Below are 16,879 nucleotides of genomic sequence, written 5' to 3'. Positions count from 1 at the left end.
AATTGATATTTGATTAACTCAAAAGCCTCAAAAACAACTTTTTCAGGATTGAACAATTAGTATTCTCACTCTTTGAAAGCTCACATTAACTGGTGTGGAGTTTATCCCCACACAAATATAATAAAAGCAATATCTGATATGTTTTTTTTTTTTATGCAGGCAACCAGTGGTGAAGAAGCGTTTGAAGCTTAACCTTGAACATTTCTCTGAGAACTTGTGGTCGTCCACATCCAGAGAAGACTTTTGCCACCACAAGCTGGGTGAGTGTTTTCTGTGTTAATGTCCAGGCAGGTTTTTGCCATAAGTTTTCATTCTTGCAAACTGACAATTCAGATCTATTAATTTAATTTCCCATGGTGAAGAAGTTTTCATTTCATTAAGTAACGACACATGCTGCAAGAAAACTAAGCAGCTGCTTAGGGCCTTCAAATACCAAGAGGTCCCCAAATGGGAAAAGAACAAATGTTAAATCCTTTTTTTAAATACATTTGAACTCATGTTTGTACTGTTTACTATATACGTACTATATTTGAGGAAACTGTTCTAACTGTTAGGAACAGTGTTCTTTAGGTGAAGACTGTGTTTGACTCTACAAAGAAATTACATTATCACAATTTGACAATTTGTAAATTTCCTTTACATACATTCTAACCCAATCAAACTAAGTTTACACAATATTGAGATACACGTGAAATGCTAGTCTGTAAATCTATCTCAGTTATCCTTCCTGGATTTGGTTTATATCCCAGCAGATCCAGTCATTCTGGTAAAGAGGAACAAAAATTCCAGTTCCTTACCAAAGTGGGACATCGATACGAGGAGCAACAAAGAGGGGATGTCTGTCACCATCAACAGAATCTCCTCATCTGATGTGAGATAACTGATCTTCTGCATAGTTATTTGTGTATTTGTGTGTAATAGTATAGGTACATACATTGCTTTAATAATAAAAGTGAAAGGTTTTCACTTCAGTTTAAATTATGATCCTCCCTGTAGCAGATCCACTCAGAGAGTTCAGTGTATGTGCCCGGGGCTGACCGGATGACCAAGAGCCATGTACAGTTCAGCCCGCCCCGTCCGTCGGACCAATACTACACGACCACGGCCAAAGAACACTACAGCAAACAGGACGGAGAGCCGGCTAGAAAAGCTGTCCCGCTGTCGAGCACTATCCTGAGTGGACCAGGTGATGGATCAATTGTGTTGGTGTGTTTAAAGGGAGCTACATGTGAACATTAACTGTGTTTAATCTGTTTGGCAGAACACGAGTTGAACTCCAGCATCACCAAGTCTGATTACCTCCCTATGAAGACCCGCAGACAGACACCTTGTCCGTCACAGCAGAGGGTGAGAGATCCCAAAATGAAGTCAAACACTCACCTGTGTGATTGTTATAGTAACAGTGGTAATTGTTGTCAAAGTAGTAGCAAAATAGAAGTTGAAAATAATAGTGTGGTAATGACATAAAGTGCTGCAGGAGGAAGTCCTATAACCAGGAAATGAGTTAGCATTTTTGCACTTTCAGTTCCCTTTTCTCAAAGTCAATTGTTTTTTGGAAAGGGTTTTTTGGTTCAATGCCTGAAATACAGACTGTGGTTAACACAAGCTTATTCAGACATTTAATTTTACTATTTGAAGAATTGCCAATAATAAAAAGAAGAATTTGAAAGCTTTTACATGTTTAAAAAAGGTTGCTTACAAGTGGCTAAATGAGACTACAAAACGTCATCACGACGGAACCTTTAGTTTATTGATGTAGTATGCTTTCGCCTTACGTTAGCTTTTTACTTCTGGCAATTGCATTTACGCTTCAAAAATCATGAGAGTGGCGTTCATTTATAAAGATTATCTTGTTAGTATCATAAACTTTTGTTTGCCACAGAGCTTAATTTGGCTTTTTGACAAGGGGACGAGTGCCATGCTAGCTTCCAGGTTGGCCAACAAAAAAACATTATCTCTGCAGCACTCTATTGGTAGTACATAAAAACAGGAATACTTGTGGTAGTATCAGTAGAGATAGGTCTCATGTTTAATGATGCTCCTTATATGTGTCTCTTTGTACATGGGTTCCTATAGTTCTCATCAATCTTTCAGCAGCATTTTTTTTATAATAACACAATATTGTCTGCCTCTCTTTCTGTTAATCATAGACCAACATCAGGTTTCCTCTGGCTCATCAGCACTTCAGCACCACCCACAGTGAAAACTACACCACCAAACCTTTGATCTTGCAGCGTCCTTGCAACAGCTTGTTCAACACAAATTTTGTCATAAAGTGACTGAGACAAAAACACTTGGTCACTTGCTTCACTCCTGATAATATATAACGTTAAATATGTTTTGAATATGCAGCATATTCCACACATTCACATGCTCTGGATTCTTTTAACTCTGAGTTTGTGTTTCTGACTTTATTCCAATTGGTATTAATTTCACAGAATTACATTTTTTAACTGCTGCTGTTGCTGTACAAACTATAACACACTAACAAATAATATGCAGTTTAACATTGAAGGTCACATATAATGTAAGACTACATCGACCAAGTTGACAGCAGTTCTGAATTTCATATACAAATATATTGTTTTCTCTTAATAATATGCAAAGAAATCATTGTATTGATTACAATACGCTTCATAATGTGCTTGGTTTGTGGGCCTTAAAGTCAACTGAGAATTCCAATGAGAAACAAGGAGTAACAGAGATATGAATGAATTAGCCATTTCAAGTAATTTTCCTACATTTCCAAGAACTCTTTTGACCAACCCAAACTAAAGGGGTGGGGTGTTATTCTACTCTATTCACATGTAAAACGTTACCCTGATCATTAGAGCGTATAACTCCTTTAAATTTCAAGCATGCATCAACTAAAGCGTCTCTGTCACATCATCCCTCAGTGTTGTGTTTTTCAGTGAATTGCATTGGAATGATAATCTTATTGAGCTAATAAATGAATTACTATTTACTCAGAACAGTACAGGGGCCATCAGAGTGTGAAATACTGAAGCAGAGTGCAAGTTCAGGTTTAGCAGTTAGGTGGCTTAAACATAAACCTAGCCTATCATATTTAGGACGGGAAGGGAAGTAGCCTCGGACTTGACCGTCCTACTTCCACCCTGTGTACACTGTCAACGCAAACTGCTATGAAGGTTAGCGTCTGTATCGCAGAAAGATTCTCATCCTCCTCCTTCAAGCATGATTGACCACGAAACTCTGTCAAAACAATCTGTTGTAGGAATAACACAGCCTTGACCCTAAGATGCAGGCTCTGCTGAAAAAGTTGGCAGGCAAACTGAATCTGGAGTTCATCAACCTGGTGAAAGGCAGCGGTCCAGGTATGGGCTGGAATGTCAGCTGGACAACAAGCTCAGGTCCAAGGTGTACAGCTGCAAGGACATTAAACTCGAGAATAGACTGGACATAGACTTGTTTGATTTTTTGATTTTTGTCGGTTCTACCAAGAATCATAAAAAATACAGATCAAGTTTCAGCCAGATATGTTAATTTAAGACTATGGCATGAATGAAAAAAACAACATAATCATTTTCATATTTCATATCTTTTTTGGTCATTTAAAACACAAATGGGTGAGCAGATTGTTTCTGGATCACACTTATGGCCTTGCATATTTGTATGATACATTTGACCACAATTGATGCAAATGTTTAAGCAGATTTATTATCTATATGAGCACTGTAGGATGTTACAGTGATACATTTGATAAGAAATACCTCAAAGGATGGTTATCTCTTACTGAATTCTCCAGTGATTGGATTTTTCGGCCATATGAAATGTTATATTTAATTGGTTTACACCTGAAAGAGTTTGCAAATGAAAACGTTTTAGAAGTACAACTGCTTCAGTGATACCATGTCATAAACATGGAACATAGTGGTCATGTGAGAAACTTTAAATGCTGAGACACTATGTCTTACTAAAGTTATCCAGATATCCTCCTTTAAAATCTATTTTATATTATGCCACATATCTTCCTTTTTTTATTTTATTTTTTTACATGTAGGGCCTATTACTTTTTTGTACAGCTTTGTGAAATACTGTTTTACATAGGCATTATTCAAGTACAGGGGCCATCAGAGGCCCTACAGGGCAGTGAAAGGAACAGCTCCTTCCTATCTCCAGGCCATGGTCAAGCCCTACACCCCCGCCCGACCACTTCGCTCTGCTGCCTGGTCACAGCTTCTTTCTGTCCTGGCCCCTCAGTGGTGGAATGAACGCCCCACTGACGTCAGGACAGCAGAGTCGCTGCCCATCTTTCGGCGCAGGCTGAAAACTCACCTCTTCAAGAAGTACTACCCTGAGCCTTCCTCGTAGCACTCATTGCATTCGTATTAGTTGTTGCACTTATTGTATTCGTATTCGTTTATTGCACTTATCCTATTCATATTAGTTTGTAGCACCTATTGTATTCGTAGTAATTTGCTTCTGCACTGTACTTTTGCTCTGGTTTATGCTTTTAGATGCTTGTTTAAGAAAGGAGATGCACTTATGACTTCTGGTGACTAGTAGTTCTCTTGAATACCTATGTTGAATACACTTCCTGTAAGTCGCTTTGGATAAAAGCGTCTGCTAAATGACTGTAATGTAATGTAAAGTAGTTTTTTAGAACAGAGAAGGAGAAAATATGACTTAACCGTTTTCAACTGAAAAAAACACACTGCCTTCAAAATAAAAGCCCACGTTCAACTACAAAAATCGTGTCAACGGTTAAATTCTACTTTACGCGTCTTTTTACTGGTACTTTCGATAACATATTTCCTCAATGGTGCACTTTTGTGGTATTCTGCTCTCAAACCGATCTACACGTCAAGAAAAAAAAAAGGAGTGGTGAAATCATAGACTGTATATAAAAGTGAAATACGGTAAACACGCTTTTAGTGTGAAAGGTATAGCCGGGAAATGACGTCGTTGTGTCCTCCCATGTCCTCCCCCTCCCCCTCCTCCTCCTCCCAGAGGGCTGCGTGTCCTCGGCGTTAAAGGGGGCGCGCCTGCTCTCACCACTGGTGTGGACAGAGGTCTTGGTGTGGACAGAGGTCTTGGTGTGGACAGAGGTCTTGCTGTGGACAGAGGTCTTGCTGTGTTTCTGGGCGTTGAAACTTCTCCGTCAGCCTCGGCTCTGAGAGGACCGCTACGTTGCTCCAGACCCGCCGGTGAGTCGTTAAAGACATTTAAACGTCAGCTCTGTCACTGTGCTCATTAAACGAAGTCGCGTCGCCCTGTGTATAAACCCGCAGCAGACGCTTCACGGAAAATGTAAATATTGTTAGATTTAGTTGGCACAGGATGTCAGGTATTATTAGAATATTATTAGAATATTGTTGTAGTTTGAATTTATATGCTCTCATACCGAATTTGTTAAAAAAAACAATTGGCTACAGGTTGTATTTGTTAAATGTAAAATTGTGTCTGCATATTAAAGAAGTTATAATAAACTGTAATTCTCTAGAAACCATTTTGTCTGTTTAGTTCAAGATCACAACCAAAGAGAAAATGTAACGTTTTGTTATGTTATGTTATTGCACATGTCTGAAACGTGTTTTAAAAACAATTACCAGTCTACACAACAGTGTCTGTATACTGTCTGACCCTTGCCCTGGCAGGTTTAGGACTCTAAGCAGAACCACCAAACTCCACCATAAAAATAAGATCCCTGAAAGAAAATAGAAAAACATATCAATATGTTCCGTTTGATGGGAAGTGCACATTTAAAATCAGTCACAAAAAAGTACATATTATTATTATTAAAAAAAAGTTAATACAGGACTTCACATGTATAATTTGCTTGGTTGGTGGTCCCCTGGTTTAGCCCAGGAGCCCTAGATGCTTAAATCATTCATGCCTCTTTCTGGTATTTGCTTTCTGGTATCTGCTATTTGCAATGTGTTTTTTACAGCACCTGAAAACCACATACACCTGTACTAACATTGAATTTGTATTTGTTAGTGTCTCAGCCTTGTAAAACTGCTTAACTATCTCCACTTTTAGGAATGACGTTGAACTCCATTAAGTCTTTCAAGCTGGAGCTGGATGGTCCAGCTGATGCAGCGTTCATCGGAGGGGAGGTGGTGTCCGGCCATGTGTGCCTGGAGCTCCGGAGGGACACCAGGGTGCACTCAATGAAGGTGCAGGGGAGAGGGGTGGCCACAGCCCACTGGCTTGAGAACCGTGGCATGAACTCTGTCTATAACGACTACACCTCCAAGATCACATACTTCAGGAAGCGACAGCATCTGATTCGAGGTCAGTGGTTAAGCCTGCAGATCGTGGTAATCCCCTATATGGTTAATATTTTGGTGGTTTATCTATATTTACTTGTGTTTATTTATCACAATAAACACAATTTAAACCCAGGTGAATTACAACTGCAGCTGGTAAAGTTGCATCTAACAACATAATGTTTTGCATTAGACCTTGTTCTATATACATTAGCTAAATAAAAGCATTTAATAGTGCTTGGTCAGGGAAGAGAGCCAATCCAAAGATGACTAGAAATAAACTGTAAGATATGACTATTTGAAAATGGACAACAGTGTATTAATTTACTATAAAATTGGGGAATTTTATGTATACTTTTTGCTGACTTTGTTGTCGTTATTTAATTCCCCTTTTGTCCGCTACGGTATCAGTATAACATAATTGTAAGATATCATCCATCACTGTAGCTTTGCTGTGATATAGATAGTAACTGTAAATCAGCATGTTTTGCAGCTGGTTGATGTAAAAGTTCTCTCTCTACTCTGAATAATGTGTAAAACTGCTGATTTGCTCTTTAATGGACCAGCTGGTAGCCACTGTGTCTTGTAGCTGCTGCAGTTTGCAAAATAAAGCCACCTGGGCCAAATGTGTTGCATCGAATCCAGGGAGAGAAGTAGACACTGCCTTGTCCAGATACATCTGCCAGTTAACCTAATCAACACATTCAACAAAAATCCATTATTGCTGAGTCCAAAGAAACACAACTGGTTTACTGATTGCTGTGTTGTTCAGGACAAAATCATTTAAAGTGTAAAGTTCCCTCCGTGTGGAAGGCACCTAGCGGACATTCAGAGAATATAAGCCATAGTAGCTGAGTAAATAAACTGTTAGCAATGGTTAATGTTTCTCTAGGTTCTTTGTTAACAGAATAGTTGGTTTAACTCCAGTCTGGTTGGGCAGGTAAATATAATATAATGTATGAATGGAGTCTCAGATAAGAGCAGAATTTGATGTAGGTGTAAATTATTTGTTGTATTTAGCCTCATTGCTGCTGCAACAGATGTGTATGCACTCTGGTTTACGGTGCGTAGGGCAGGTTTCGTATGTTGATATCTAGCCCACATTTCAGCCTAAATAATACTCTGTGAACACAAAAAGGAAACACAGCTAAGCAACTAACTACGTTTTATTGTATTCGTAACTTAGTTTGAAATATTAAATGTGTAATTTGCAAATGACCGGAGATGAAATTAATATTTTCTAACTGCTACCTTTCTCGGACTAGCTTAAAAAACTAAACAAAAACATTAACTTAATGTCTATTTTATCCATTCACAATTTTTCAATTCCAGAAAATGTATTCCATAAAAAGTTATGTTGATATGCTACCATACAATTACATCATAAAAGATTGTATCAATCCCTAATAAAAGCATTCAAATATTATGTTAATTGACTTGACCTGGTGTCACCCCACAGGACTTCTCAATGATGCTGTTTTCAAACAGTTTCATTTCTCATTTCTCATTTGGAGCCACAATGATACTTGTTTGCTAAATGCAGCAACTATTGAAAATTAACAAATATCAAAACAAATACGATATTATAGAATTACATAAAGCCACGAAAATACCCCAAATTACTGTGATAATATGTATTAAAGATTTTCTAAGATAAATAATATGTATATAAAAAGAAACTAAACTATGCATAAATTCAAATAAAACCACATAAAGAAATTCTAAACAAAATGGTTTAGAAATATGCTTCTTTTGGTATGGGAAAATAAAATGTTGAAATCACCAGTATTCTTTGTGCTTCTTCACCCCTCACCCAGGATATCTGCCAAATCCATGCAGTTGATTCATAAATGCACCTTATTCTTCTGTCAAATTAAACGCAATTACGTTTTCTGGATTGTGAACAATTACTACCAGTAGAGAGGCTAAGGTGCTTTCAGTACATGGGTGGTTTTACCTTATAAATATCTCTCAGACCGACATTCTGTGTAGACCAATGTAATCTACAGAATATGTCCAGGGAATAACAGTGCTAATTGTTGTTTCAAAGCTTCAACCTTCTCATATAAAATCTAAATCCTTTCAGGAACAGAATCTTTTTTATCGCCATTTGTGTGTTTGTATGTGCGAGCTATTGGATAAAGCTGTAAATATAAAAGTTGAAAAGTAGAGAAAAAAAAAGGGTGTTTTGAAGTGAAGAGAAAGTGAAAGACAGAAGAGAAAGAGGAAGGTGTGGGAGCTGTTTAAAAAAAAAATGCAAGATGCATCTACACTTCAACCATGAAAACGACACGTGTCTCCTCCTGACACCGTCCTCCTCCACCACACAGCCTGCTGCTGCTGCTGCTTCTCTACATACAATTCACACTATGGTGTCATTTTCAGTTCATTTATCTTTTAAGCTTTTCATAAACAATCTTTTTGAAGCTGATTGTTTTTCCCTTTTAAAGTCGGGAATGTATCCGAGAGTCAGTCCGGTGTCAGTAGAGAGTTTGGTTGTGTTTTAAGGAGTTGTTTCAGTTTTTTAAGAGTTGGAAGTTTAAAAAAAAGAAGAAGTTGTTTCACATGCAAACCCCAGTGAAGAATGAAAACTTCCTCAACACCCCCCCTCTTTGCTCAAGTATTTAGTGCTTCAATGTTAATATTTGATCTACAATGTTGTGCACTCAGCAACCCTTTAGGTAAACAGAGATAAACTCATGTGGATGAATATGTTTACTTTAGTCTGCAGCAGTGGTGACCTGCTTACAGTGTGATTGGGTTGATCATACTGAGTGGGAGTGTTTATCAGGCTCATCATTCTGTGCATAGACCCACATGTTCACCTTATCAGGACCGAGGCAGGGAGACCTGATAGGGCTAGACTCATTCTCCTGGTCACCAGCAGATGGCGTGCTGGGCTATATTTCCCTCCAGGTCATAACCTCCTGAATGTACTTCAAGCAAAACCTGACATATTGATGCAAACTGGACTTTTGACTTGACTTCTGAACATGATAATATGAGTTCTACAGCTTATTTAGGAGTAACTGATTATACATAAGGAAAGACGCAGGAAACCTAATTGTACTTACCGGCGAGGAGTAAATTAACAGTGAGGGGATACTCCGTTGGAAATCCCTCCAGAGGCCTAACTCTATCATTCTGTGAGCACCACCTACAACTTTTTAAAGATTCACACACATCTCCAGTTCAGTTGAGGCAGTGTAAAAACAGCCTGGTAGTCCTGCAGCTGTGCACACTGCCTCCACATCGCCAGTTGGTGGCACTGAAGAGCTAACTTCCTACTACCAGTGAACAAAGGAGTAAACAACTTTGTTTTTTTGAGACCAGACTTGATTTTTGTTCTGTTTTGAATTGAATGAAAAGAGTACCCCAGTTGAACATTTTTGTTTAATTGACTGCAACAGAGTTTGGATGAAAAAAAATCCAATTCATGGTTTTGTTTGCAAATGTTGGAAGTTATTTTGATGTGTTAAGAAAAAGGCTGCATATTTGCTAAATGATAATTGTTTTTCTGGGACTTCTCTGTGTTATCCTTTTGTTATTGGAGCTAGTATAACTGCAGATGTTTTTCATAAGAGGATTTGGCGGCATTCTTAAGTTGCATTCTTTTATAGCTGTCTGGTTTCAATGTGTGCCCGGGCTGTGAAACCGTATGTTAAAAGCAACATGTAAGAAGTAGAGTAAACAGCTTTGGTCCAGAGTGAAACTATTCCCCTCTGAGCAGTGCAGGGCGGATCTCTGCCAGACGGAGGCATGCTCAGTAAGTCTGTTTTCTTCTAAGAACCTGTAACCATCAATCACCAGCAGGCCCTGTTTTCCTCGCTGCTGCCTCCACACCCAGTCTGCATGTTTATTATGCTGCCTTCAGGCTCAGCTCGGAAATATGATATGTTTTGAAAAGTGCTGAACACAAGTTACCCAACTAAGTTGAAAGTAGGACTGAGGAAGCAGGAATTTTACTTGGCACCGAAATTGTCAGGATTTGATTCTCAAGTGGGTAGTTGTCATAAAACCCTGAGGCAGTAAACGCGATTTCTGTTTGTTTTGTCATTAAAGTTGTAATTTTGGTGATGTTGACATCACAACGCTGTTTTGTTCTTATCCTTTGTCCGGACATGTCCTAATGCTTTGTTTCTGTTGTCTCCTCCTACAGCCTGTTGATATCGTCTGATATAGTCTATACAGTTTAGCAAAAAAGGTGATATTGAAGCTTGATCGATAAATGAAAGAGAACATATTGTTGCCCTGATGAGATCTTTGTTATGATGCTTGTCAACAACTCAAAAATCTTATTTTGCAACAGTAGTGGTCTCAAACCTTTTGAAGCAAGGTCTGGTTTTCAGCTGATTCCACTTCCCCTAGTTTGAAAGTGTGTTTTATTATTGAAAACAGCTGCCGCTCACTGTTTGAAACTTTCCTGACTAGTTTTGTAGTTGGTTTTGACCAAAACAAGTAGCCAAATGTCTCATTCAAAAGTGCAGCACTGAGAAGTCGACTCCATGAAGGGGCACCTGAAGGCAGCATCAGCCTTCAACTCTCTCTCTCTCTCTCTCTCTCTCTCTCTCTCTCTCTCTCTCTCTCTCTCTCTCTCTCTCTCTCTCTCTCTCTCTCTCTCTCTCTCTCTCTCTCTCTCTCTCTCTCTCTCTCTCTCTCTCTCTCTCTCGAGGCCTTACATAATACATTTGGAAATCCCGCCCACTTTCTCAGACTGCAAATAAGGCTGCAAACAGAAGGTGCTCAACAGTTTGAGCTTTAACCAAGTGAGTTAAAAGTCATCTGCAGTTTGAAGATCCACTTCAGAGCACTTTAATAACCCCGCGGAACAAGAATAAAAAAGGACTCACTCACTTTGCTTTGGAGAGGACTTGCACAACCTGCAAAAAAAATGATTTTCGACAAGTTGAAAAAGTTTGACATCGTCTTCGACTCTCCGGAGGTGGACTGTCCTCCGGTGTTCAGCAGCTCGGACGTGGTGTCCGGCCGGGTGGTGGTGGACCTGTCCGGGGAGAGCCGGGTGGACTCCCTGAAGCTCCACGCTGAGGGATTCGCTAAAGTGCACTGGACCGAGTCCCGGTCCGCCGGCTCCAGCACCGCGTACACCCAGAACTACAGCGACGAGGTGGAGTACTTGAACCGGAGAGAGGTGCTGCTGCAGGCAGGTCAGTCCGCTCTGCAGGCGCTGTGATGGGGGGGAGACCAAGGAGAGTGCATCCTGTCTGTAAACTTATTGTCAACTAGAAGGGGATCAAAACAGCAAAAACCCCTTATTGAGCATATGTCAAATGATTTAAACAAAAGTGAAAGTGGTTTATTTGGATTGGGGACACTGGCTTGTTTGTCTGTCTGCAAACTGTGAATAGTGTTTTTCATAATTTAGTGTGAGAGTTAAACGGATCATGAGCCAAGTCCTTTTTCTCTCTGGTTGTATTAATGTCTGGTGCAGTCAAATACTGACTTGTTTTATAAGTGAGTTGTTGTTTTTTTACTTTTGAGAATTGTTGTTGTTTTTTGATTCATAAAAGAAAAGACTGGATCACTTTATACTATTTAAATGACGTCAAACTTGACTTGAAAAACATCACTTTATTTGGAGCCTTTTGAGCGATGGTTTCTTTGTTGTTTTCCACTTCCCTAAAGAAGTAAAACTGAGCATACAGATTCAGAAAATGCACAAACAAGGACTCAGAGATCTGGTCATTCATCGACAAAGTCTTTTTTTTTAGAAGACTGCTTGTTATTTATTCTGCTATGTGAGAAGTTGTTTTGTTAATAAAAAGTCAAGATATAAGTATAAAAAGCTGCTACGTCTGTATAGGAAGAGAGCACAATATGTTTCAACAGCTGTCTTTGCACTCAATGTGAAAACATCTGTTGAAAAAAAGTTGCCCTGGCATCAGACTTTTCCTCATTCGAAGAAATTTCAGGGTTGTTTTTCTCCACAGCGATGTGGGAGAACCTCAGCTTTCTGCCTTCATTCATCGAGCACAGAGTTGTTTTGCTCTGAAGTGTAGACAGGAAATTCATAGACAGGGCTTCGTCAGTTTTATGTTGTTTCTTTGCAAGTTTAGTCGAAGAGCTTGATTTGGTATTTTATTAAAAAACTTCCTCAGAAATAACAAAACAAAAAAACACAATGTGAAAGATTTTGGTGATGTTTGAAAGTTTTATTGCCGGTGTGCATATAAACAGGAGAAGGCTCATAACAGCCGTCTTGACCCAGTAAGAGGATTACACAGTGACAGTATTGTTATTTTGAATCAAGAAGGACCTTCCAGCTCACAAAGGGACACTAAACACATAGTCTGTTAAACGCAAACACGTGTTCCTGAACCTGTGCAGCAAGAGAGAGGGAAAAAAACAGAGCAGTTGAGATGGGCTATATAATACAGCTTGAGGAAAACATGTTCTCAGTCAGCACAATGGAGGAGGAACCGCCCCTCTGAGCAAGCACAGAAGCCATGTGATTGCAGAGAAAGACAGAGAGATTTCTATTTCAACAAGTCATGCTTTCAAGATCTGTTTTTACTCTTATGAAGTCAACTCTATTTACATGAATTACTAAAGAAATAGAATATTTTGTTTTTTGACTAGTTGTGTATCACCACTCTTTTTCCTTCACCAGATGAATTACTTTGCTGCCATGCATACGTGTAGAATACGACTTGACCTCACACACAATCAGATAATAGATCCCAGTAAAGATTAAGAAACTTTTATTATTTCATTGCGCTGAATTGTTTGTTTGTATCAGTGTAGTAATACTCTATGTACACTTTATCTCAGCAATAAACTGGTCATCTACACTCACTGACATGTACTCTTGAAATCAAATTACCAACTGTAACTTTAATTTTCATCTTTTTTTTTTCTCCTCTCCTCAGATAATGGTGAAGTTACCGTCCTCCCTGCAGGCAGACATGAATTTCCATTTAGCTTCCAGCTGCCTGAGGAGACGCTGGTCACCTCTTTTGAGGGAAAACACGGCAGCATCCGTTACTGGGTCAAAGTTAAACTACACAGGCCTTGGGCCACCGTCAGGAAGATCAAGAAGGAGTTTACAGTCATCGAGCCCATTGACATCAACACACCGGCTTTTCTGGTGAGCATCCCAGCCTGTGATGATTGTGTCATTACTCTCTTCATGATTTTCTGGGTGTTTTAAGGCACTAACCTCATTTGGTTTCATCATTCCCAGGCGCCACAGGCTGGAACCAAGGACAAGATGGCACGGGCATGGTACCGCAACTTTGGACAGGTGTCTGTAACGGCAAAGATCGACCGCAAAGGCTACACACCAGGTGAGAGGCTCGCACCTTAAACAACTTCCTCTAAAAACACAGACTTTTTTAGGCCACATTAGAAGTGTCAGCAATTTCTAACATACTTTCCTTTTTCCCCAGGTGAGGTGATACCTGTCTTTGCGGAGTTTGACAACTCTACCTCCAGATCAGTTGTGCCCAAAGCCTACATCACTCAGACACAGACGTTCATCGCCCGCGGCACCATGAAGCAGAAGCGCGCGGTGGTGGGCACACTGTGCGGTGATATTGTGGGGGCCAGATGCAGGGAGACGTGGCATGGTCGCGCCATCAAGATCCCACCTGTGGGTCCCTCCATCCTGCAGTGTCGCATCATCAAAGTCGAGTACATGCTCAAGGTGAGCTCAGTCAAAAGCTGCTTTATTTCTTAGGAATTCAAACTCTATATTCCCTCTTTTTATGGACACTGCTGCTGCACTTTGCACAGAATTCACTAAAAGTTTTGATCTTTTCCTTCCACCAGATTTGTGTCGATGTTCCTGGGACGTCCAAGCTGTGTCTGGAACTGCCACTGGTCATAGGCACCATCCCCCTCCATCCGTTCGGCAGCCGGACCTCCAGCGTCAGCAGCCAATACAGCGTCAACCTGGAGTGGCTGCGCATGGCCATCCCCGAGCAGCCTGAGCGTAAGTGTCCTTTTATACTGCAGTGACTGATAAACAGAGACATGAAGGTCTAGATGTGCGTAGGGACCCAGTTATTAAACATGAACTTTTTTATGACCCAAGCAAATCAGGATCAAATGTGACAGTCTTTTTCTTGATTGTCCTTGTTTATAGCAAACATAGGATTGTGGAAAGTCTTTTTCAGACTGGGCAGATAAACACATGACCCTCAGAATGAGCAAAGCAGTACAAACTCATTATTGTCTTTTTCACCATTTATATAATCTGTAGCTACTAATTTTCAAGGATAATTGCACTCAAAGGTCTGCAAAATGGCAAAACAAATGAATTGCAGACACAGCCAAAATACCAGTCAGATGCTAACATGGATAAACAAAGGTTTCGATTCAGCAAAGATTAATGATGGGACGAATCAGTGTTTGTTAGTGCAGAAGGCAGCAAATGCTAAGTGGGTTTTTAAGAGTTTGTTTTTTACAGCGATGACTCAACGGCTTAGTGTTTGGACCTGTACTGTTCTGTTGAGTCAGAACAGAAGACTTATACTGCCTCTTTCCCTGCAGCTCCTCCGGATTACAGCTCCGTAGTGACAGAGGAGGAGGCCGAGCAGCGTAACAACTCAGTGGTCCCGCAACCCGCCGAAGATCTGAGTGGGATCCTGGAGCGCCCCCTCATGGCATTTGTTCAAGAGTTTCGCTTCCGACCTCCGCCAGTGTACAGCGAGGTGAGTCACCAAATACTGGAAAACAACACCTACCTATTTGTTGTTTTTATTGGCATAGAAGTATGTTTGTGAGTCAATGAATAGAACATCCCCAACTTCTTTCCTGTCAAAGACACACTTGATATCACAGCTGCATTTTATAACTGTACACACATAAAAATAAATCTGTGGGTGTAGGCTGAATGATGTTTTGCTCAGACAAAGGCTGAATAACCTGCTTACTTAGAATTCATCTAATGTGTTTTTTTCCCCATCTGCTGCCTACAGGTTGACCCCAACCCTCAGCCCTTAAACATGAGACCTCGCTGCATGACGTGTTGAACCATGAGCCTCGTCTGAGCGTCAAGCAACTTAACTTAAAGAAACAAATCAAGAGATTTGTCTTCTCCTGGATTACTTCTCTCCAATAAATGGCACCTGGTTCCACAGTGTCGAGGACAGGGACTGGAGCGCCAAGGAGAGTTCAAGAGCTCACAGGAACTGGATGTCAGTGGAGGAGCCGCTACTTTATTTCCAGTCCATAAAGAAAAAGTGAACTCTTTCCTGTTCTTTTACGAGGAAAGTAGCACTTCCACATCAGTTCCTGTCCTCCACAAGTGATTTTTGGCTCCCTTTTTACGGAGTGAGTTACAAATGCATCCCAATCAACGATTCCCTCATGTCAAGTGGACTTTGAGATTTAAGGAGTTTAACACATATTGGGGGTGAAAGGTAACTTGATATTTGTTAGATGGAGAGTTGGACTTGCACCTCACGTTCAAAAAAAGCACTCTGGAGAAGCTGACATATGTTTAGAAGCACGTTGTCATGATTGATTAGCGTAAAAAGGTGCAATCTTAACTTTCCAACTCTTCTTTAACTGGCAACCCAGTAGAAACTAACAACCTACATTGCTATGCATCGTGTGACTGAGCAGCATTGCGCCGGCGATGATTTCTACTATTTGTTAAGCACATACTGTATCTGAAGGTGTGATGGTGCAGCAGACAAGTCAAGTAAGCCGATGTTGATGTATTTAATGCATGCAGGTCACGATATGTAAAAGGGAAAAATATGCATGCCATAATTATCTGCAGTCGAAGATTGCACCAGAGTTTCATGAAGTCGTTCTCTCATAGAGAGGAATAGAGCTGAATTAATTCAGCAAGAACTCTGTACAAAAATAGTTGGCTTGTGTGTGGATGGATTCCGAGAGGTGTGTTAATGCAAGCCTTAAGGCACTGAAGATAGACGCCAGATTGTTGGCCGTCAGATAGCTGTGATGGTTGATTCCAGCACAGCGATGAAATAAGGTGAGCAGTGTGTGTATAAAGCTGCACGAGGCTCTTAGATTAGCTCTCCCAGCTGCTAAACAACAGGAGGAGGAGATGGAGACCTCTGAGCCACGTGGTCTGAAGCTTTTGATGGGAGCCAGATGCCTCGGTGCTGTGGAGCACTTTGTCACGCTCAACAAGAACGAAGTGCTCAGCAGTCAAGTCGAGCCTTAAGCTGGAGATGCCACTGAAATGTATGGACAAAGAACATTCCAAAAACTCGAGGATTGTGTTTTCTCCTCAACTTCCAAAAAGACTGTAAGAGTATGAAATAAGACCTCAGGGTCAGCTATGCGACTTCGGTGGCACTCACTGAAAAAAACAAATATATTTTTTTATACGAATTGTTGATTCACAATCTTGCCAAAGTTTTGTAATCTTTTTTTTATAATAAAAATGTGTCTTCAGTGCTTCCTTCCATGTCTGACTTATTATGCTAGCAGTACACACTTTCTACAAGGGAAATGGTAAAGTCCTCTGTTTATCACGTTGCGTGCCAGAGAGTTGGCACATCATGTTCAACAGTATGAGTCAAACGATATCAATGCCAAGGGCAGGGTTAGCAAGGGGAACCAGCTACAATTAAAGAGACAATAATTACAGACTGAGCAGTTTTGCACATGACAGCTCTAATATTGAGCACTTGCGCAAACTATTTTAT

The 16,879-nt window shown here is 40.2% G+C and overlaps 1 protein-coding gene across 2 annotated transcripts; it reads left to right on the top strand.

The window, feature by feature from the left end:
• Positions 1-4,990: 4,990 nt before the first annotated feature.
• arrdc2 (arrestin domain containing 2) lies at positions 4,991-16,628 on the top strand. Of its 2 annotated transcripts, XM_054602435.1 has the most exons (8): positions 4,991-5,168; positions 6,004-6,258; positions 13,121-13,338; positions 13,435-13,537; positions 13,640-13,896; positions 14,022-14,184; positions 14,745-14,905; positions 15,173-16,628. In XM_054602435.1, exons 2-8 carry the CDS (start codon positions 6,006-6,008, stop codon positions 15,224-15,226), a joined length of 1,209 nt encoding a protein of 402 aa, XP_054458410.1. In that variant the 5' UTR covers positions 4,991-5,168; positions 6,004-6,005; the 3' UTR covers positions 15,227-16,628. The 2 variants fall into 2 exon arrangements, with proteins under 2 accessions (XP_054458410.1, XP_054458409.1); XM_054602434.1 differs by lacking the exons at positions 4,991-5,168; positions 6,004-6,258 and adding an exon at positions 10,921-11,398.
• Positions 16,629-16,879: the final 251 nt, after the last annotated feature.

This window comes from Anoplopoma fimbria, chromosome 8 (genome assembly GCF_027596085.1).
Source record: "Anoplopoma fimbria isolate UVic2021 breed Golden Eagle Sablefish chromosome 8, Afim_UVic_2022, whole genome shotgun sequence".
NCBI lineage: Eukaryota > Metazoa > Chordata > Actinopteri > Perciformes > Anoplopomatidae > Anoplopoma > Anoplopoma fimbria.
Note: the sequence above shows the minus strand (reverse complement) of the source record. Positions and strands in the feature narration are given on the sequence as shown.

Coding starts and splice junctions, on each gene's coding strand:
- arrdc2 (XM_054602434.1), top strand. CDS start 11,125: ATGATTTTCGACAAGTTGAAAAAGTTTGACATCGTCTTCGACTCTCCG. Junction 13,897..14,021: donor AAGTCGAGTACATGCTCAAG/GTGAGCTCAGTC, acceptor TCCTTCCACCAG/ATTTGTGTCGATGTTCCTGG. Junction 14,185..14,744: donor CATCCCCGAGCAGCCTGAGC/GTAAGTGTCCTT, acceptor CTTTCCCTGCAG/CTCCTCCGGATTACAGCTCC.